The sequence below is a fragment of the Oncorhynchus mykiss genome, chromosome 29, assembly GCF_057628025.1.
Source record: "Oncorhynchus mykiss isolate SJ-2025 chromosome 29, ASM5762802v1, whole genome shotgun sequence".
Lineage (NCBI taxonomy): Eukaryota > Metazoa > Chordata > Actinopteri > Salmoniformes > Salmonidae > Oncorhynchus > Oncorhynchus mykiss.
In genome coordinates, this window is record NC_143050.1 from 24,722,399 (window position 1) to 24,745,000 (window position 22,602).

Consider the following 22,602-nt stretch of genomic DNA (forward strand, 5'->3'; position numbering starts at 1 on the left):
TAAAGAAAGAGACATCTGGCTCAAATAGAAAGGGAAATGGGAATACCTAGTCAGTTGTACAACTGAATGCATTCAACTTAAATGTGTCTTCCGCCTGTCTCTAATGCGCCTGTCTTCAGTAATTTAAGAAAATAAACACCCGGGATATTAATGGAAGTTACTGTAATTCATTGATATGGCATTCAATGAACTATAGCACTGACTTTAGTGTCTAATAACACCAATGAGAGGCATATATGGCGGTACACTTGAGAGAGGTACCTGGTGGAGCTCCTTGGGACACAGAGGAGAAACTGAAGGCCCCGGCAGACCTGTCCAAAAGCATCATAAAGTATGAGAAAACAGTCAGCCAGAGCTAAAAAAAAAAAAAACATTCCTGTTTTCTGATCAAGAAGGTCTGACATGAAGTTTCCCTCTCTGACCCCTGACCCCCAGTGACTCACGCTGTGGTAAAGGAGGAGAAGGCTTTGCTGCTCTGCTCCCCTAGTGACGGGGCTGAGCTGGAGGAGGCCAGGGAAACTAGGGCGTCAGGTTTAGGGGGTCCGCCTGGGAGAGAGGGACAGGAGGAGATGACATTAAAATAAGCATGACAAAAGAGTTCTAACACACCTTATACAAAGAGCTAATAAAATATGTAATATAATGAATGTAATCAAATGGATGTAATGTATGAATGGTTCAACCAGAAATTGTGTATATTTGTAGTATATAAAAACCATTGAAAAAAATATTACCTGGGAAAAGGTGGAAGGCATTTTCCAATGTGTCTTGATATGATGAGCATCTAAAACATCTTATCTTTATGTACTTACCAAACACAAAACCCAGGGGGGAAGCTGAGTGGATACTCTCAGCAGACACCTTCAGTATGCCTTGAGTAGAATTCTGAGGAGAAAAACAACAGAAGGAAAGTTTATACATCTCTCATTGCCATGGCTTCAAGAATAACTACACACAAAGTAAGAGGGTGTTTTAGAGAACCTAACAATCAAGGTTCATGTTTATCTTAAGTCAAAGTTAAATGTAATTTAGTTCATCTCACTACTCAGACTTTGGAGTCTGTTTCTTGCAAAACAGTGTTTTAGTGTTATACGCAGTGTTTTCTGTGAGTGTTTCTGTGTGTAGGTTTATGAGTCATGCAACCCATGAACTTAAACCTGGTTCGGACTGAGGTGTGATGTGTGAGAGAGTTCCCCTGTATGAATCCGTTCCCACCCAGTCGCCACTTGTATCACTCCTCCGCCGGCACATGGGAGAAACCTGGGGCATTTCACAGCCCTGTCATAATGACCTTCCACTCTATGCTATAACATCGCAGGCCAGCGGTCAGCCAAGTACACTGGAACTCCAGGAACTACACGGAGTTGCTGAGTTCTTAGAGATGGGGTGTACAAGAGATATTCAGTCTCTGATAGCGGAAAGCACACAGATGAAACGCCTTGACAGTTGGGAGGATGTTAGATGGACTCTTCATACTCACGCGTTTGGCCTGGTTGGTGTTGGCTACCGTCGCCAAAACCTGCTGAACAACCTGACCAACCGGGGCTGGGACTGACGAGCTGAAAGAGAAAGAGAGAAAGAGAGGGGAAAGAAAATAATTGAGCAACGACCTGGATTTACACAGCACATCAAATTTTAAATGTTGCCTAATTTCTCTTCTCCACACTCTCATCAGGATTTGCTTTCTGAAAGTAAGTGAATGCAAGTCAGTCATGAGGAGACATGCACATACCTACAAATGAGGTATGATAACAATTCATGCCACGTTGATTAATTGGGGTGTGTGTGCGCGCATTAGAACTTTGTATCAGCCTATAATTTACTGCCCCATCTGAAAATACGTGGCATAATCCAAGGCTAATGTCGTCCCAGATAAAAGCCAGGGCCATGCACAATATCTACAGTAGTGAATAGAACACAGAAAACAAAAGCTATGGTGGACTGCACTGCCTCACTAATTATTCTCCAGCATCAACCCTATAACTACTGCCACAGACAGACCATAGCCAACTGAACCATACTGACGTGGATAGACACATTACAGGCCCAGTGTTGTGACTGAGAGACTGACTGGCTGGGGAGTGCATCTCTAAAATAAGCCCCCTATCTGACTGTTTGGCTGGGGTGGACTCGTTATTGTGAGCAGGGCTAATTTGGAAAATGGCCCCAGGGGGAGTCCTGCCTAAAATGTATTCAACCTCAACACAACAGTGGAACGAGGCCTGGCCCAGCAGAAAGTGAGAGAGTTTCTGCATTAATTACATAATCTCAGAGCGATAGAGTTGGCGAGAAAGAGGGAGAGGAAAGGGGTGGAAATCAGGGCTGAGCGATTAGTGGTTTTTGAGGTCTGTTCGGTTCGATTATGCAAAAATAAATCACCGTTAGAGATTTCAAATTATTTTTCTTGAACATTAAATGCATTATGAAATAATGACAAAAATTATAAAGAGCTTTTTAATGGAAATTTCAAAGCCAAAAATATTGAATATTCAATTGCCAAAATATTGAAAATGTTCCACATCGAGAAAAAGGAAATTACTATTAAATAACAAAATATTTCAGTTGTGTATATTACTATTTTAATTTGATGACTTCATAAAACTTTAAATTCCCTAAATTCATCATCTCATCTCTGCTTAGGCAGTAGCAGCCAGCCAACCAACCATCTAATGTTATCTCTGTTCTCCCCATACTGTACAGTCTTTAATCAACCTATTTAGCTAGGCTAGCCTGCCTAAATATGTTGCAAAGCTGTCTGATTAAATCATTTAACTAGTAAATAAGACATACTTTAACAAACTCTCTATCCCATTCTCTCGGTGTGTTGTGTACATTCCTCTCTCATGCGGTGGCTTATGCGGTCTGTGTGTATCTAACTTAAAGTAGCAGGCATAAAAGTGTATCCATCTGTATCATAGACGGAAAAGAACAGGCACAATGGATTATGGTCATTGTAGACAATTACCATGTTTCAGCGCTGAACTAGGTTGAATATTTGCTTACTGAAAACTACAACTTCCTTCAGCCCAGTGTCCCATATAGTTCTAGACTTCAACTCTCTTGTGAATGATTTGATTTCCCTCTGGAGAAACGGTGTGAATGAACCGACATCGGGCAATTACTTGTTTAATAACCCCCACAAAATAATGACAATTTGGTTAATCGATCAGCACTAGCATAGATGGAAAGAGAACGATTTTGGGAGAAGGCAGAGAGAAAATGAAAGACAGTGAGCGACTAGGAGAGAGAGATGGGAGAACCAAAGATGAGGGAGGGAGGGGACAGACAGCTGTTTGATTGAGAGAATGGGAGAGGCTGAAAAAAAAGAGTGATAAAAAAAGGGAGATTGGAGCAGTGAGTGCTGTGAGGGATGAAAGAGGGGGAGAGACAGTTGGGAGAGGAGAGAAATGAGAGGAGAGATGCACTCAGATTGTTAGCCTATGCTGGCAGTGAATCAGATGCGATGGAGGCAGTGACCCGCTATCTAGCTGGGGTCTATTTATCTCGGCTGAGGGCCACATACACAAACCAGGGCTGATGGCTCGTGTGATGGACTCACCTCAACTGTGCCATGACTCTACATCAGAGATACTGTATATCAGCCTGACTAGGGGCATAGCTCATCTCCCGCTCTAGTGGAGATATGCCAGGGAGTGTGTTATAAGAGTGTGTGTGTGTGTGTTTCACATAAGGTTGGTGGGTTGTGATATGGAATGTGCATGCTTTATTACTATGAAATTATTGACAGGGCACCAAATAGTTACAATTATAACTAAGGTTAAGTTACAATTCTGAAGGCAATTATGTTCTTAAAATGACAAGGCAATGCAAGACGGTAGATATTTTACCAAAATAACCAGCGTAAAGCAATGAATGTGCATGATGAATGAATAATGGATATTGTGATGGCAAAATGATGTACTAATGTGATAAGCTACAGAATCAGAGTCAGACAGGGAATGGGGATTAGAGGGCCTAAGATCAAACAGTTATTCTTTATATTTCAGAATGAAACAAGGCAGGAAGGGATTATAGGAGAAATATAGATAGTAATTATAAAAGTAACGGATACAGGTTACACACACATTCAAAGCAAGGAAAAGATAGGTGAGATCGAGCTGGTTACTCATTCAAGGGTTTTTCTTTATTTTTACTATTTTCTACATTGTAGAATAATAGAAGACATCAAAACTATGAAATAAAACAAACAAAAAACTTCAACAAATCAAAATATATTTAATATTCTTCAAAGTAGACACCCTTTACGTTGACAGCTTTGCACACTTATAGCATTCACTCAACCAGCTTCACCTGGAATGCTTTTCCAACAGTCTTGAAGGAGTTCCCACATATGCTGAGCACTTGTTGGCTGCTTTCCCTTCACGCTGCAGTCCAACTCATCCCAAACCATCTCAATTGGGTTGAGGTCGGGAGATTGTGGAGGCCAGGTCATCTGATGCTGCACTTCCTCACTCTCCTTGGTCAAATAGCCCTTAGAGCCTGGAGGTGCGTTGGGTCATTGTCTTGTTGAAAAACAAATGATAGTCCCACTAAGCACAAACCAGATGGGATGGCGTATCACTGCAGAATACTGTGGTAGCCATGCTGGTTAAGCGTGCCTTGAATTCTAAATAAATCATGACATTATCACCAGCAAAGCACCCCCACACCTCCTTGCTTTACGGTGGGAACCACACATGCAGAGATCATCCGTTGACCTACTCTGCGTCTCACAAAGACAGAGCGGTTGGAACCAAAAATCTCAAAATCAGACCAAAGGACAGATTTCCACCGATGTGATGTCCATTGCTCGTGTTTCTTGGCCCAAGCAAGTCTCTTCTTATTATTATTGGTGTCCTTAAGTAGTGGTTTCTTTGCAGCAATTCGATTACGAAGGCCTGATTCACGCAGTCTCCTCTGAATAGTTGATGTTGAGATGTCTCTGTTACTTAGCATTTGTTTGGGCTGCAATTTCTGAGGCTGGTAACTCTAATGAACTTATGCTCTGCAGCAGAGGTAACTCTGGGTCTTCATGAGAGCCAGTTATCATAGCGCAATGGTTTTTGCGACTGCACTTGAACAAACTTTCAAAGTTCTTGAAATGTTCCGGATTGACTGACCTTCATGTCTTAAAGTAATGATGGACTGTCATTTCTCTTTCCTTATTTGAGCAGTTCTTGTCATAAAACGGACTTGGTCTTTTACCAAATAGTGCTATCTTCTGTATACCACCCCTACCTTGTCACAACACAATTGATTGGCTCAAATGTATTAAGGAAATCAATTCCACTAATTAACTTTTAACAAGGCAACTGTTAATTGAAATGCATTCCAGGTGACTACCTCATGAAGCTGATTGAGAGAATGCCAAGAGTGTGCAAATATGTCATCAAGGCAAAGGGTGGCCACTGAATAATATTTTTTGGTTACTACATGATTCCATGTGTCATTTCATAGTTGGTCTTCACTATTATTCTACAACAAAAATAAAGAAAAACCCTTGAATGAGTAGGTGTGTCCGAACTTGACTGGTACTGTACAGTGCCTTGCGAAAGTATTCGGCCCCCTTGAACTTTGCGACCTTTTGCCACATTTCAGGCTTCAAACATAAAGATATAAAACTGTATTTTTTTTGTGAAGAATCAACAACAAGTGGGACACAATCATGAAGTGGAACGACATTTATTGGATATTTCAAACTTTTTTAACAAATCAAAAACTGAAAAATTGGGCGTGCAAAATTATTCAGCCCCCTTAAGTTAATACTTTGTAGCACCACCTTTTGCTGCGATTACAGCTGTAAGTCGCTTGGGGTATGTCTCTATCAGTTTTGCACATCGAGAGACTGCATTTTTTTCCCATTCCTCCTTGCAAAACAGCTCGAGCTCAGTGAGGTTGGATGGAGAGCATTTGTGAACAGCAGTTTTCAGTTCTTTCCACAGATTCTCGATTGGATTCAGGTCTGGACTTTGACTTGGCCATTCTAACACCTGGATATGTTTATTTTTGAACCATTCCATTGTAGATTTTGCTTTATGTTTTGGATCATTGTCTTGTTGGAAGACAAATCTCCGTCCCAGTCTCAGGTCTTTTGCAGACTCCATCAGGTTTTTTTCCAGAATGGTCCTGTATTTGGCTCCATCCATCTTCCCATCAATTTTAACCATCTTCCCTGTCCCTGCTGAAGGAAAGCAGGCCCAAACCATGATGCTGCCACCACCATGTTTGACAGTGGGGATGGTGTGTTCAGCTGTGTTGCTTTTACGCCAAACATAACGTTTTGCATTGTTGCCAAAAAGTTCAATTTTGGTTTCATCTGACCAGAGCACCTTCTTCCACATGTTTGGTGTGTCTCCCAGGTGGCTTGTGGCAAACTTTAAACTACACTTTTTATGGATATCTTTAAGAAATGGCTTTCTTCTTGCCACTCTTCCATAAAGGCCAGATTTGTGCAATATACGACTGATTGTTGTCCTATGGACAGAGTCTCCCACCTCAGCTGTAGATCTCTGCAGTTCATCCAGAGTGATCATGGGCCTCTTGGCTGCATCTCTGATCAGTCTTCTCCTTGTATGAGCTGAAAGTTTAGAGGGACGGCCAGGTCTTGGTAGATTTGCAGTGGTCTGATACTCCTTCCATTTCAATATTATCGCTTGCACAGTGCTCCTTGGGATGTTTAAAGCTTGGGAAATTTAAAGCTTGGGAAATCTTTTTGTATCCAAATCCGGCTTTAAACTTCTTCACAACAGTATCTCGGACCTGCCTGGTGTGTTCCTTGTTCTTCATGATGCTCTCTGCGCTTTTAACGGACCTCTGAGACTATCACAGTGCAGGTGCATTTATACGGAGACTTGATTACACACAGGTGGATTGTATTTATCATCATTAGTAATTTAGGTCAACATTGGATCATTCAGAGATCCTCACTGAACTTCTGGAGAGAGTTTGCTGCACTGAAAGTAAAGGGGCTGAATAATTTTGCACGCCCAATTTTTCAGTTTTTGATTTGTTAAAAAAGTTTGAAATATCCAATAAATGTCGTTCCACTTCATGATTGTGTCCCACTTGTTGTTGATTCTTCACAAAAAAATACAGTTTTATATCTTTATGTTTGAAGCCTGAAATGTGGCAAAAGGTCGCAAAGTTCAAGGGGGCCGAATACTTTCGCAAGGCACTGTACATGCAACTCTTGCAGGAGGATAGTCTCTCAACATGCAATACACTGCTCCAGGTAGTCTATTGGCCACAGATGACACAAGATGGCCCTAAAGAGGCAAAAGCTGCCTAGTTTGTTCCCAATTTCAACCAGTCCCACCCACTTTGCAAAGCAACTCAAAAAGAGTTCCAGGGGGGTGACCATCATTCCTCGTTCTGTAAGCCAGGCACTCCCTGGTCGATGTGCATTCAGATAAACGCTAAATAGTATATTAGTTACTATTGGTTATCCATAAACAATTGTCTTGGTTGTGTATTCTAATCTTCTAATCTTTGAGGTAAAGCTCTATAGTGTATAGTCCTCGTTTTCAACTTGAAGTCAGACTTTTCACACCATTAGAATTTGTGTGTGGGATTAGCACTCCTCCTGTGTCAATTGTTGTATTATACGTCAGGTCATAGACCCGATGAACAAGGTATTGGGACTTGAAAAACCTACTCCCAACTGACTTGAATTTTACACGGTATTTCTTTCAAAATTTTTGACTAGAGTACCAGTCAAAAGTCTGGACACACCTACTCATTCAAGGGTTTTTCCTTTATTTGTACTATTTTGTACATTGTAAAATAATAGTGAAGACATAACAAATATGAAATAACATATGGAATCATGTAGTAAAAAAAAAAAGAAAAAAGTGTTAAACAACTCAAAATATATTTGAGATTCTTTAAAGTAGCCACCCTTTTCCTTGATGACAGCTTTGCACACTCATGGCATTCTCTCAACCAGCTTCATGAGGAATGCTATTCCACCTATCTTTTCCCTGCTTTGAATGTGTGTGTAACCTGTATCTGTTACTTTTATCATTACTATCTATATTTCTCCTATAATCCCTGCCTGCCTTGTTTCATTCTGAAATATAAAGAATAACTGTTTGTTTGATCCTCTAATCCCCATTCCCTGTCTGATTCTGAAGCTTATCACATTAGTACATCATTTTGCCATCACATCATCCTGTACATTCATTGCTTTACCCTGGTTATTTTGAAATACATTATTTATTTTGTAAAATATCTACTGTCTCCAAGAATGCATTGCCTTGTCATTTTAAGAACTAAATTGCCTTCAGAATTCCATGTTAACTGAAGTTGCATTGTAACTATTTAGAGAGAGACGCAGAGACAGAGAAGAGCAGGTGGCAGAGCTGGGGATGATCACTCAGCTCATCAGCCGCTTTCCTCATGGCCGTCTCAGTGCTGCATCAGTATGAGCACCACGCCACCCTGGGGAGCCCGCATGGATCAATAGACACACAAGCAAAGGACTGTGTGTGTGTGTGTCTGTGGAGGAAATAGCCTAAGCACTAAACAAGACAGACACACTGAACAGGCTTGACAGATATGCAATCTAAACGCTAATAGATCCTGGATCATCCGCTATAGACGTATAGCCAGTGAGGTTAGAGACAGAGGAGGATGTGTAGTGTAAAGTGACAGCTGATCTTCTGACAAAGTTTAATCACATGGTGATGAGTTTGAACTGTGGGGTGCCAATGCTGTCATCTTGAAGCCCACACTCACTCAAGCATGCCCAAGTCAGGCCAAGAAAAGCCAGTGAAATCCCATTGCCAACAGGGTCCCTTCCAGGGATAAGCTCTCTCATCAGGCAGTGCGAAAGATACTGGTAACTAGAGGTCGACCGATTATGATTTTTCAACACCGATACGGATTATTGGAGGACCAAAAAAAAGTCGATACCGATTAATTGGCCGATTGTCATTATTACAAATAAATAAAAACAATTACAACAATACTGAATGAACTTATTTTAACTTAATATAATACATCAATAAAATCAATTTAGCCTCAAATAAATAATGAAATATGTTCAATTTGGTTTAAATAATGCAAAAACAAAGTGTTGGAGAAGAAAGTAAAAGTGCAATATGTGCCATGTAAGAAAGCTAACGTTTAAGTTCCTTGCTCAGAACATAAGAAAGCTGGTGGTTCCTTTTAACATGAGTCTTCAATATTCCCAGGTAAGAAGTTTTAGGTTGTAGTTATTATTGGAATTATAGGACTATTTCTCTCTATACCATTTGTATTTCATATACCTTTGACTATTGGATGTTCTTATAGCCACTTTACTATTGCCAGTGTAACAGTACAGCTTCCTTCCCTCTCCTCGCTCCTTCCTGGGCTCGAACCAGGAACACATCGACAACAGCCACCAGAGAAGTGACACAGTTTCACCTGCTTAATATTGCCTGCTAACCCGGATTTATTTTAGCTAAATATGCAGGTTTAAAAATATATACTTCTGTGTATTGATTTTAAGAAAGGCATTGATGTTTATGGTTAGGTACATGCATGTTGGCGCAACGACAGTCCTTTTTCGCGAATGCGCACCGCATCGATTATATGCAACGCAGGACACGCTAGATAAACCAGTAATATCATCAACCATGTGTAGTTAACTAGTGAGTATGATTGATTGTTTTTTATAAGAGAAGGTTAATGCTAGCTAGTGGTTAGAGCATTGGGCCAGTAACTGTAAAGGTTGCAAGATTGAATCCCCGAGCTGACAAGGTAAAAATCTGTCGTTCTGCCCCTGAATAAGGCAGTTAACCCACTGTACCTAGGCCGTCATTGAAAATAAGAATGTGTTCTTAACTGACTTGCCTAGTTAAATAAAAGGTGTAAAAAAAATGATATTAAAAATAATATAATAAAAAAATAAAAATCTAATGGTAACTAACTCAAGATCTGTCACTGGTGTCATTTTCAATGGGAGCAAATTAAGCATAGTGCGCAGAACAAGCAAGGTGGTGGGCATTGCCAAGCACTAGCTAGCGAGATCACATTGGTGCGTTTTAGCATATTTCCGTTATCCAATAACTCAATTCACCCATACACTCCTAAACAAAACCAAACAAAACCAATGGATTCTAGTTTTGGGAACAGAAACCTGAATTGAGATTGATGAAACATTCAATGAGAAAATTAGCAGAAAGTCAGCCAAGTTTCATCTAGTTCCATCTTCTCTCACTTCACACCACTAGACTAAACAGGTGTTTCAGATTGCTACATCTTGTGAGACATTTGGCTCCTTCTTCCATCTGTGGCAGTACGGTGCACTGGAACACGAGTAGATAAGTAATTAACCAACAGTGAAGCATACAATAATTCAGAATTACTCCAAGCACGGTAAGGATTAGATAGGTGTAAGCAAAATGATGATGGCAGGTTTTTATTGGAGACTCCTCCATTTTGCTTACACCCAACTAATGATTTCAGATCTGCAAAGGCCGCAGCTAGGTGTTGTTTCTCCATGCTACAACGCATCCATAGTTAAAAACATGTCAGTTTGGTGAGCAGCACCTTGGTGTTGACCGCTCCCCCTACGGCTTGCCTTGGGTCACACCCACTGAATAATTCAGTGTCTCTCCATCAAAGTTGCATGGGCAGGCCTTAGCAGTGCATTAACTCAGATGAGAGAGCTCTGCTGTCGCCTGCGCTTTCCTAGGTGCTATAAAAGTCAAGCAGACACACGCGTCAGCTGTTCATTCCCAGGAAATTTTAATAAACACACCTTTTCTTTTTTTTGACCTTTATTTAACTAGGAAAGTCAGCTATGAACAAATTATTATGTACAATGACAGCCTACAGGGGAACAACTGCCTTGTTCAGGGGCAGAACGACAGATTTTTACCTTGTCAGCTTGGGGATTCGATCCAGCAACCTTTCGGTGCTCTAACCACTAGGCTACCTGCCGCCCCATGATGGTCTTCATCCATAACAGTCGGTTACATGGTAACTGAGCCAGCCCTACACACGCACGCACACAGCGTAACCTGGCACCAACAGACACACACATTTACAAGCACTGCTATGAATCAGCCCAGGTTTACAAGTCAGCTGGCTTTGACACTGCCAACCAGGCTAGGCCAGGCACCAGTGACCACCCAACTCCAGTGCAATGTTCCTGCTGTTAATTGGAACATAGTACACTGTAACTCTATCACACAGGCACTGAAGCTTGAAATTAAAAGACCACCCACGGATAAAATTAAATGAATTAATCAAAGTAAATCTTAATAGGAAGGATAGGAAGCTACAGCTGGCTATATGCTTGGAGGTGCTCTGCTCAAAAGACCATGACTGGCATGTTTAAGTAAGATACATTTTGTCAGTCGTGTGTGTGTGTGTGTGTGTGAGTAAGTAAAAGGGCATGAGATGACAGATGTAGTAACAAGAAAGAGAAATACAGGAAAGGAAGGACAGAGGAGAGAGAAAGGTTGTGTGAGAGAAAACACTATTACTGCTGCAGTTAGGTTTCCCCCCCATACACCAAATCCCATTCTCCGTCCGGACGTTGGCACGCCATCAAGTGAAAGGTCACAGTGGCTCTTGGCATCTGGCTGGCAGCAGCAGCTCTGATAATCTATACTATGTCCCCAGTTACACACCGTAGCTGGGGCAGGACAACACCACTACTGCAGTAAAGACAGGACAGGCTGGGGACATGGGATTAGTAAATGGCTGTTCCTGCGTACAGCTCTTCTGGGAAGTAATAACCTGCTTATAGGTGACTATTAGCCATGGATGATGTAGCTTGATGCTGTGGTGAAAAATAGGGAGCAGTGTCAAAGTAAGAGACAAAGAAGATCTCCCTAGACAAGGATGATGGGTAATGTGCATTTGACAGTCTTAAATGAAATCAAAATGTAAGGAGTTGTCTGAATAAATCAATTTATTCAAACTATTTCATTCCCAAATACCAGTTACTGTCTAAAGAGTAGAACATTTGTGGGTTTATTCGTTATCTACACTTCAGAAGCATAAAATGCACTTTCAACTGCTCCTTCCCCCAAGAACAATTATTATGAAAACAGAAACTGCTGACGGTACAAATTGAAGGTCCTCCTCCACCCTCCAGTCTGAATGTGCTGTGACATTGGGGAGTGACATTCTCTCTCTGTCATTATGACAACAGGGACACAGGCCTGTATTAGGGCTGGGAATTGCCAGGGGCATCAAGATATTACAATACTTAAGTGCAGATACAATATGTACTGCGATTCTCACGATTAAATATGTAATGTGATTCGATACGGTGATTTTTTATTGCGATTCAATGTTCCAAACATATTGCTCACCGTATGTCTGCTAGAGGGACAAGCGAGAGCATGAGGAAACGAGTTTTGATCAGTCATGGAAATAAAAGTGCTGAAAGCAAATTTGCCCCCAATTTAAAAAGATGGAGAACAACACTATGAAGGAAAAAATACTGGAGTTTTGGTGCAGGTACAACTAACTAACATTAAAAATAATATTGCGATATCAAAACGATACATCATCAAAAATAATATCCCGATATGTAACTATTTATCCCCCATCACTAGCCTGCACCCGTATGCCAGCTGCCAACATCTGTCCATTCTGTCCAACCTTGCACCGCTCAGTCCCTCTGGCATTGACAAATGACATGCACAGCTGTCATCAACAGCCATTTATATCAGAAATTGCAGTGACACAAGAGGTCAAAAATTGAGCACACTCACGCAAGCGTGACGGGAGTCTGTGTGTGCATCCAATGTATGCACTTTTTGGGAAGTGTGCGTATGTGTGTGTGATCTCAAAGCTCTAATACACATCTCAAATTATTGAGCAACGTTAAGTCTTTAATTAGCGGCGTTCCATCTGACTCTTTAAGTCACAAGGTCAGGATGTCAGCCATCTAACCGTCACTCTAGGCTCTAAAGGCACCCGTATAGTAGGTTCGGTTTGATCTTAGCAGAAGGCGACACAAACGTCTGTTCCTCCAAATACTCCCTTTAAAAGAAAAAAGTGTGTGCCTGAACAGCCTAAAGAAACCTGACGAACGCAAAAAGTCCGAACACTTCCATCATTTGTGCGCAAACGGTTTCCACTGGGAAGCATGTAACAGGCTTATGGTTGGTAGAAATCTACTGTTGTATGAATGCTTCTCTAAGCATGTTTGGAGGGTCTTGATCTTGCCAATCCAACCTCAAAAACAGCTGGAACTTTGGTGACTACTGAAAATTGTTTTAACCCTCCCGCTTTGGGCTGAATGTGTCAATGTGTACTTCATACAGTGGGGCAAAAAAGTATTTAGTCAGCCACCAATTGTGCAAGTTCTCCCACTTAAAAAGATGAGAGGCCTGTCATTTTCATCATAGGTACACTTCAACTATGACAGACAAAATGAGAAGGAAATAAATCCAGAAAATCACATTGTAGGATTTTTAATGAATTTATTTGCAAATTATGGTGGAAAATAAGTATTTGGTCACCTACAAACAAGCAAGATTTCTGGCTCTCACAGACCTGTAACAACTTCTTTAAGAGGCTCCTCTGTCCTCCACTCATTACCTGCATTAATGGCACCTGTTTGAACTTGTTATCAGTATAAAAGACATCTGTCCACAACCTCAAACAGTCACACTCCAAACTCCACTATGGCCAAGAACAAAGAGCTGTCAAAGGACACCAGAAACAAAATTGTAGACCTGCACCAGGCTGGGAAGACTGAATCTGCAATAGGTAAGCAGCTTGGTTTGAAGAAATCAACTGTGGGAGCAATTATTAGGAAATGGAAGACATACAAAACCACTGATAATCTCCCTCGATCTGGGGCTCCACGCAAGATCTCACCCTGTGGGGTCAAAATGATCACAAGAACGGTGAGCAAAAATCCCAGAACCACACGGGGGGACCTAGTGAATGACCTGCAGAGAGCTGGGACCAAAGTAAAAAAGCCTACCATCAGTAACACACTACGCCGCCAGGGACTCAAATCCTGCAGTGCCAGACGTGTCCCCCTGCTTAAGCCAGTACATGTCCAGGCCCGTCTGAAGTTTGCTAGAGAGCATTTGGATGATCCAGAAGAAGATTGGGAGAATGTCATATGGTCAGATGAAACCAAAATATAACTTTTTGGTAAAAACTCAACTCGTCGTGTTTGGAGGACAAAGAATGCTGAGTTGCATCCAAAGAACACCATACCTACTGTGAAGCATGGGGGTGGAAACATCATGCTTTGGGGCTGTTTTTCTGCAAAGGGACCAGGACGACTGATCCGTGTAAAGGAAAGAATGAATGGGGCCATGTTTCGTGAGATTTTGAGTGAAAACATCCTTCCATCAGCAAGGGCATTGAAGATGAAACGTGGCTGGGTCTTTCAGCATGACAATGATCCCAAACACACCGCCCAGGCAATTAAGGAATGGCTTCGTAAGAAGCATTTCAAGGTCCTGGAGTGGCCTAGCCAGTCTCCATATCTCAACCCCATAGAAAATCTTTGGAGGGAGTTGAAAGTCCATGTTGCCCAGTAACAGCCCCAAAACATCACTGCTCTAGAGGATATCTGCATGGAGGGATCGGCCAAAATACCAGCAACAGTGTGTGAAAACCTTGTGAAGACTTACAGAAAACATTTTACCTCTGTCATTGCCAACAAAGGGTATATAACAAAGTATTGAAATAAACTTTTGTTATTGACCAAATACTTATTTTCCACCATAATTTGCAAATAAATTCATTAAAAATCCTACAATGTGATTTTCTGGATTTTTTTTCCTCATTTTGTCTGTCATAGTTGAAGTGTACCTTTGATGAAAATTACAGGCCTCTCTCATCTTTTTAAGTGGGAGAACTTGCACAATTGGTGGCTGACTAAATACTTTCTTGCCCCACTGTATATGCATAATCTATGAGCAGTACTACTGTGTTACCTCAATTAGCCACAAAATCCAGTTTGAAAGTTACTTTTTCTGGAAACTTATGTGCCATTTTCCCTGGGCGAGCCCCCTAGCAATTCGATTTATAGCCAATGAACTTCAGCCCCTCGCTATTTGAGTGACAGATAGCAAGATGCACACACAGCAGAACTACTGGCTAAAAAGTATACAAAAGTACCGGAGAATCTCTTTAATGCTTAGTCTCTAGACATATTCACATAAAAATACTTTATGTCTTTTTGTGTGTGTTGATCTTAAGGGTTCAATATCATGCTTTAGTCTAGTCTATACACCAATGCCCTTCACATATACCCCATTAGCGTTATAACCTGGGTGTCCTACGGTTGTTTATTTCACCCTTGCGTTTTATGATTGCTCAATTCTGTGTGTATTTGTGCTCTCAGATTAATTGATCAGTTTATTGCTGGTCATCTTGTAACATACACACAGAGACAGAGAGGCAGAGAGAGGAGAGAGTGAAAGAATGGCAGTGCTATGCCTTGTGCTGTTGTGGCCCCCAGCATATGGACTAGAGGCCTGGGATATGCCAGCTGTGATGGAACTCGCACAAAAGATCCCAAACCACACATATTGTACATGGGCGTATGCAGCCACACGAATAGACAAACGGCATAGGCTAGTACCCCCCCCCCCCAGGACAGGACGTAAACTCACAACACGCACACACTTTATATCATGGTCCATTGCCCACGTGTATGCCCATCCCCCACATACACATCCCCCCCCATGCAGCGCCAGTCTAGTGCTGTGACCGTCTATGTGCTGGACCAGGGGAAGTATTTCACAGTATGTTTTGTGTACTGTATATGGCACACTCGCTCCCCACGTTCTTTTCATTGCCCCTATTTGTATGTGGCTGTATCTTTCTGCCTCAGCGAGTCACTGTAAACATGCCTCACCAAGCTAAAATAACAATTCTCTCCCTCTCCCCCTCTCTTCCTCTACCGTGACCTCATTTTAAAGCCTGGCCAATCGGAAGACCCTGCATCGCTCAAACTCAAAAAAAATACACGTTATGCTTATTAGACTAAGGAAGACGTATTTCCGTGACTTGAGTTGTTTAAAAAAAGAGAAACAGATTCACTGTGGCAGACCCCAAGGGACACCGTGAGGGACACAGCACTGTCAGCAGACCCAACACTGCAGTGCACAGTACTTTAACTTAGACAAACAGAAACACACACAAGAAAGCTGCTGTGTACAATATTTATGTGGACTGTAGGTTCAGTGTAAAGTAATGGTGAGTCAGATTGGAATCATCCAATTATTGTAATATTGTAGTGGTATGAGATAGGAATCCTTCAGCCGTGCTCCTAATCACGAGAAATGTATTTACTTTGTCACATTTCTTATCTACATATATATTTTTTAAATATAATGTCTTATCTATGTGCATATATTTTGTGTTTTGGGGACTGCAATCAGAAAAAAGTAAAAGTAGGCTGTTGAAAGTAGGCTCCAGGTAAAGCCTTGATGAAGAGGGATGGTAATAAAGATGAAGACTTACTTGATCACAGTGGATACAGGCAGTGGCGGTCCTTTGTCCTTGAGCTCCTGGACGTTGACCACCTGGGGAACGGTCTTCAGGGTAGACTCTGCCAGAGAAGAACTGACCACTGGTTGTCCACAAAGAAGAAAAATCAAATGATCATCATCATTATACAAAAGTGATAAAATACATGCAAAAGCATGTTGCTATTCTTGCAAAGGATGCAAACATTTTACTCAAACTATTATATTAATCTGACTATCCACAATAATAGCATAATTGTGTGCATCTAACAGTACTAAATGTCACGTTATGTTGGGTTACTGACACAGACGTATACTAGCATGAATAGGCCTAATTGATTAAAAGTATGGTTTAGATAATTGAATTTGTTGACTAAAGTTTTATCAACCATAATTCTGCATCGTAAAACCATGGGGTTGTCAGTTCACCAGTGATCCTGGTCTTTGTCTCCCCATGGTGTCAGAGTATGAATATGGCATGAAGACAGATGGTGAGCAGAAAAGCTTTACCGGTCACTAAAGCTCTGCTGGTCAATACATCGGATTGTCAAACTGTTTTCAGTGTAGCGAGACCACCAATGAAAGCTTCTTCCCAGATTGAAAAATTAACAAACTAGCAAGTTATACTACCGAGGTTAAAAGAGCATAATATGGTCGAACAATACGGAAACAGGTCCCATGTCCTGTGCGGAGCAGAAAATGAAACATTGATAGATTCTTTACTAGGCAAATGCAACGTTGTATGGGAGTTACAGTGACAGAAAAACAGTCACAAAGGCATTACACTTTCCATTATTTGCAACCTACAAAGGTCAAGCCCCGCCTACCTGTTTTCTGATTAGCCATTTGCCTGAGGAAAGCAGCTTTAGCAGCAGCCTGTTGGGCAGGGAGGGGGACGGGTGTGGCCTTCTCAGTGGGAGGGGCTCCGTGCTTCACCGTCTTAGTGGCTAGTGCCGTGCTGTCCGCACCTCCCATGTTGATCTTATTGGTTGGAACTAGAAAAATCGCTAAAGATGTTAGTACATTTGATAACTTACTGTACAACAGACCAGCTCTCTGAAAACCACATTGAACAGCACATTGTCATATGGTTGGCAGTCCCCTCTCTGTCCTGATGGTTGTTACTAGAAGATAAAACATGCAATACAAACTACATAGTACAACAGCAAAGTTTTAGAACCTCTTGTTATCTGACCAACCTGGTTAAATAAAGGCAAACTAAAAAGTCAATGGAGTTTCCTACCTGTGCTTAGGATGGGGCTGAGTCCCAGGCCCAGGCCCTGGTGCACCTTGCTGAAAGGAGTGGACTGGATGGCACCAAACCCTGGGGCTATGGAAGGGGTGCGTACCACCGTGGGGTGGCGGGGCATAGAGGTGGGCAGCACGGGGAGGGGGGCAGGCTCGGGCTCCGGTTCCTCCTCAAAACAGTGGGAGTAGTCTGCGTCAAGGGCCTGAGACAGGGAGGAGGTGGAGCTCACATCGTCCAGATCCTCGTAGTAATTGGGAGAGAGGAAGGCCGAGCGGAACAGGTTGGCTGGGGTAAAAGATGGAACCATTCAGGAGAAGTACATTCCACACATTACTTACACTACACTGCTCACTATGTTCTGTGTGTTGGGAGTACCTGGAGCGGTGGAGCGGACTGGTGGTGTCTGCCTCTTGGAGAGGAAGTTACGCAATTGAGACTGCTTCACTGGAGACATCTTGGCTGAAGAAGTGGAAAGAATCATAATACATTTACATCACTCAAGAACAATAGTTAACACAGTGAGACACGGGTTGGAAAGTACTTTACCTGAAGACTGTAAGGTCTTAGGAATGGTGTCTAGACTGGCTTTCAGGAGTGCATCTCTCAAACTCTCCAGCTCGTTGTCCAAACTATTAAACACAAAAGTATTTTTTTTCTATAACCAGGTAGGCCAGTTGAGAACAAATTCTCATTTACAACTGCGACCTGGCCAAGATAAAGCAAAACAGTTCGACAAAAACAACAGTTACACATGGGATAAACAAACGTACAGTCAATAACACAATAGAAACATCTGTATAGTGTGTGCAAAGGAAGTAAAGAGGTAAGGCAATAAATAGGCCAATAGTGGCAAAGTAATTACAACTGATCAATTTACACTGGAGTGATATATGTGCAGATGAGGATGTGCAAGTAGAAATACTGGTGTGCAAAAGAGCAGAAAAACAAAAACAAATATGGGGATGAGGTATGTAGTTGGTTGGATGGGCTATTTACAGATGGGCTGTGTACAGCTGCAGCGATCGATAAGCTGCTCTGACAGCTAACGCTTAAAGTTAGTGAGGGAGATATAAGTCTCCAACTTCAGTGATTTTTGCAATTCGTTACAGTCATTGGCAGCAGAGAACTACAAGGAAAGGCGGCCAAAGTAGGTGTTGGCTTTGGGGATGACCAGTGAAATATACCTGCTGGACCGTGTGCTACGAGTGGGTGCTGCTATTGTGACCAGTGAGCTGAGATAAGGCGGGGCTTTACCTAGCAAAGACTTATAGATGACCTAGAGCCAGTGGGTTTGGCGACGAATATGTAGCGAGGACCAGCCAACGAGAGCATACAGGTCGCAGTGGTGGGTAGTATATGGGGCTTTGGGGACAAAACGGATGGCACTGTGATAGACTGCATCCAATTTGCTGAGTAAAGTGTTGGAGGCTATTTTGTAAATTACATCGCCAAAGTCAAGGATCGGTAGGATAGTCAGTTTTACGAGGGTGTGTTTTAGAGGTCGACCGATAATGATTTTTCAACTCCGATACCGATTATTGGAGAACCAAAAAAAGCTGATACTGATTAATCGGCCGATTTGTTTTATTTATTTGTTGTAATTGTCATTATTACAATACTGAATGAACACTTATTTTAACTTAATATAATACATCAATAAAATCAATTTAGCCTCAAATAAATAATGAAATATGTTCAATTTGGTTTAAATAATGCAAAAAAAAAAAGTGTTGGAGAAGAAACTAAAAGTGCAATATGTGCCATGTAAGAAAGCAAACGTTTAAGTTCCTTGCTCAGAACATAAGTACATATGAAAGCTGGTGGTTCCTTTTAACATGAGTCTTCAATATTCCCAGGTAAGAAGTTTTAGGTTGTAGTTATTATAGGAATTATAGGACTATTTCTCTCTATACCATTTGTATTTCATTAACCTTTGACTATTTGGATGTTCTTATAGGCACTTTACTATAGCCAGTGTAACAGTATAGCTTCCGTCCCTCTCCTCACTCCTACCTGGGCTCGAACCAGGAACACAACGACAACAGCCACCCTCGAAGCAGCGTTACCCATGCAGAGCAAGGGGAACAACTACTCCAAGTCTCAGAGCGAGTGACATTTGAAACGCTATTAGCGCGCACCCCGCTAACTAGCTAGCCATTTCACATTGATTACACCAGCCTAATCTTGGGAGTTGATAGGCTTGAAGTCATAAACAGCGCAATGCTTGAAGCATTGCGAAGAGCTGGCAAAACGCACAAAATTGCTGTTTGAATGAATGATTACGAGCCTGCTGGTGCCTACCATCACTCAGTCAGACTGCTCTATCAAATCATAGACTTAATTATAACGTAATAACACACAGAAATACGAGCCTTAGGTCATTAATATGGTTGAATCCGTAAACTATCATCTCGAAAACAAAACATTTTTTCAGTGAAATATGGAACAGTTACGTATTTTATCTAACGGGTGGCATCCATAAGTCTAAATATTCCTGTTACATTGCACAACCTTCAATGTTATGTCATAATTACGTAACATTCTGGCAAATTAGTTCGCAACGAGCCAGACGGCCCAAACTGTTGCATATACCCTGACTCTGCATGCAATGAACGCAAGAAAAGTGACACAATTTCACCTGGTTAATATTGCCTGCTAACCTGGATTTCTTTTAGCTAAATATGCAGGTTTAAAAATATATACTTCTGTGTACTGATTTTAAGAAAGTCATTGATGTTTATGGTTAGGTACAGTCGTGCAACGATTGTGCTTTTTTCGCAAATGTGCTTTTGTTAAATCATCCCCCGTTTGGCGAAGTTGGCTGTCTTTGTTAGGAAGAAAAAGTCTTCACACAGTTCGCAATGAGCCAGGCGGCCCAAACTGCTGCATATACCCTGACTCTGTTGCAAGAGAAGTGACAAAGAAATTCATGTTAGCAGGCAATATTAACTAAATATGCAGGTTTAAAAATATATACTTGTGTATTGATTTTAAGAAAGGCATTGATGTTTAGGTACACGTTGGAGCAACGACAGTCCTTTTTCGCGAATGCGCACCGCATCGATTATATGCAACGCAGGACACACTAGATAAACTAGTAATTTCATCAACCATGTGTAGTTAACTAGTGATTATGATTGATTGATTGTTTTTTTATAAGATAAGTTTAATGCTAGCTAGCAACTTACCTTGGCTTCTTACTGCATTCGCGTAACAGGCAGGCTCCTCGTGGAGTGCAATGAGAGGCAGGTGGTTAGAGCGTTAGACTAGTTAACCATAAGGTTTGCAAGATTGAATCCTCGAGCTGACAAGGTAAAAATTTGTCATGCTGTCCCTGAACAAGGCAGTTAACCCACCGTTACTAGGCCGTCATTGAAAATTAGAATGTGTTCTTAACTGACTTGCCTAGTTAAATAAAGGTGTAAAATATATATATTTTTTTAAATCAGTGTCCAAAAATACCATTCCGATTAATTGGTCGACCTCTAGTATGTTTGGCAGCATGAGAACTGAGTTCATGAGGACTGATAGCCTACTTCATTTTTAATCCACTGTGCATCATTATTTGCAACACACACATGCCCCAATGAACATTTGACATATAAAAAAACTAAACAGACCAAAAACATCCTCGTGCTGCTACATATCTGGCCATTGTATTTCAGGTATACACCCTTGTACATACCCCTGTTCTGTGGGGGTGGCTGCAGCGGGCTGGGTGGGGCCAGGGGTACTCCAGGCTGCAGTCTTGTTGTAGAGCCGCAGGGCATGGAGGTCTTTGACCAGTGTGTCCAGTCTCTGCTTCTGCTGGTTGATGATGTCCAGGTTGTTGGCCAGGGCCGTGAACAGAGCCTCCCTTTCTGGGACAATCATGTGTCTGGGAGAGACAGGAGTCACAGAGGGAATTGGTTAGAAAGGAAACATTTAACATACAATGAATGATAATGAGAAAATTGTCATAGGAAATGAATTACAGGTAAAAAATTAAAAGTGATCTATTTTATTTTTCTCACTAACTTCTGTTTCTTCTTCTTCTTCTCCAGATGTTTCTCCCACTCCAGGTCCAACACGTCGTTCACATCCTCCACAGCAAACTTCACATACTGGTACAGCCTGCGGATCTCCTGGTTAAGGGGAAAAAAACAGGAGGAAATTAAGTCTGCTGTACAAAAAACTGTTTAACATGTGTCATCTTGTTCAATAGTGTTTTGCCTTTGCCATTTCTAAAACATCCACTCTGATGAATCATGGAAGTTCCCTTTACACACCCAACCATCCATCTCATCCTCCCATAATGTATAGAGCAATCATCCTCCTCCCCCCCAGGCTTACCTTGAGTTGGTCTTCACTGCGTGGGTCCAGTGGTTTCTTGTACAGCAGCTGCAGGTAGCCTCTGTCTCTGTTGAGCTCACTCATGGCCTTGGCGTCCTCTGCACCGGCAAAGCCCTCCAGCATGGTGGTTTTCAGAGTGCTGATGTCCCCATGGAGAGACTGGGGAGAACAAGAACACACACATGGTTAGAGCCTATGAGGGATAGAAAGGGTCTTTAGGAGGTTGTAGTGTGTGTGGTACCAGTTTGTTGTGTGTTATTTTGAATTGGACACAACTGGATACATTAACAATGTCAACTTCACCAAGCTTCATGTCCTGATTCAGACTGGCTTTACCTCTCATTTTAATAATACAATCTAATCAAATTCAGTTCGTACCTCAGTGGTTTCTTTAATCTCCAGTGTGAAGACGTGGAGGTCTTTAGACTCTTTCCTCAGCTCCTTCATCTCCTCTATGGTGCCCACTCTAAAGTCTGCCTTGTGGCTGCGCGCCTTCAGGTCAGCCAGCTCCTTCTGGAAATGGCCAATCTGAGAGGAACACAATCAGCATGAAGCTACCACGAGGACAAT

The 22,602-nt window shown here is 41.8% G+C and overlaps 1 protein-coding gene across 15 annotated transcripts in view; it reads right to left on the reverse strand.

Annotated features, from left to right (window-relative positions):
• Positions 1-22,602, reverse strand: part of LOC110509345 (nuclear pore complex protein Nup214) — a 71,359-nt gene that overhangs the window by 32,840 nt on the left and 15,917 nt on the right. For 14 of the 15 annotated variants that reach the window (XR_016493298.1, XR_016493296.1, XR_016493294.1 and 11 more), the window contains exons 16-28: positions 22,411-22,560; positions 22,033-22,191; positions 21,718-21,824; positions 21,386-21,577; positions 18,247-18,329; positions 18,076-18,159; positions 17,695-17,985; positions 17,279-17,446; positions 16,447-16,555; positions 1,481-1,559; positions 813-885; positions 444-546; positions 262-311 (exon numbers count right to left, since the gene is read on the reverse strand). Coding sequence is in view for 8 of the 15 variants with exons in the window: in XM_090226876.1 (XP_090083002.1) it covers positions 262-311; positions 444-546; positions 813-885; positions 1,481-1,559; positions 16,447-16,555; positions 17,279-17,446; positions 17,695-17,985; positions 18,076-18,159; positions 18,247-18,329; positions 21,386-21,577; positions 21,718-21,824; positions 22,033-22,191; positions 22,411-22,560 (1,648 nt within the window). In the remaining 7 variants the exon portion in view is untranslated. Of the gene's footprint in view, positions 1-261; positions 312-443; positions 547-812; positions 886-1,480; positions 1,560-16,446; positions 16,556-17,278; positions 17,447-17,694; positions 17,986-18,075; positions 18,160-18,246; positions 18,330-20,888; positions 20,998-21,385; positions 21,578-21,717; positions 21,825-22,032; positions 22,192-22,410; positions 22,561-22,602 lie in introns of those variants that run through there. The other variant, XM_090226880.1, reaches the window with a different exon arrangement.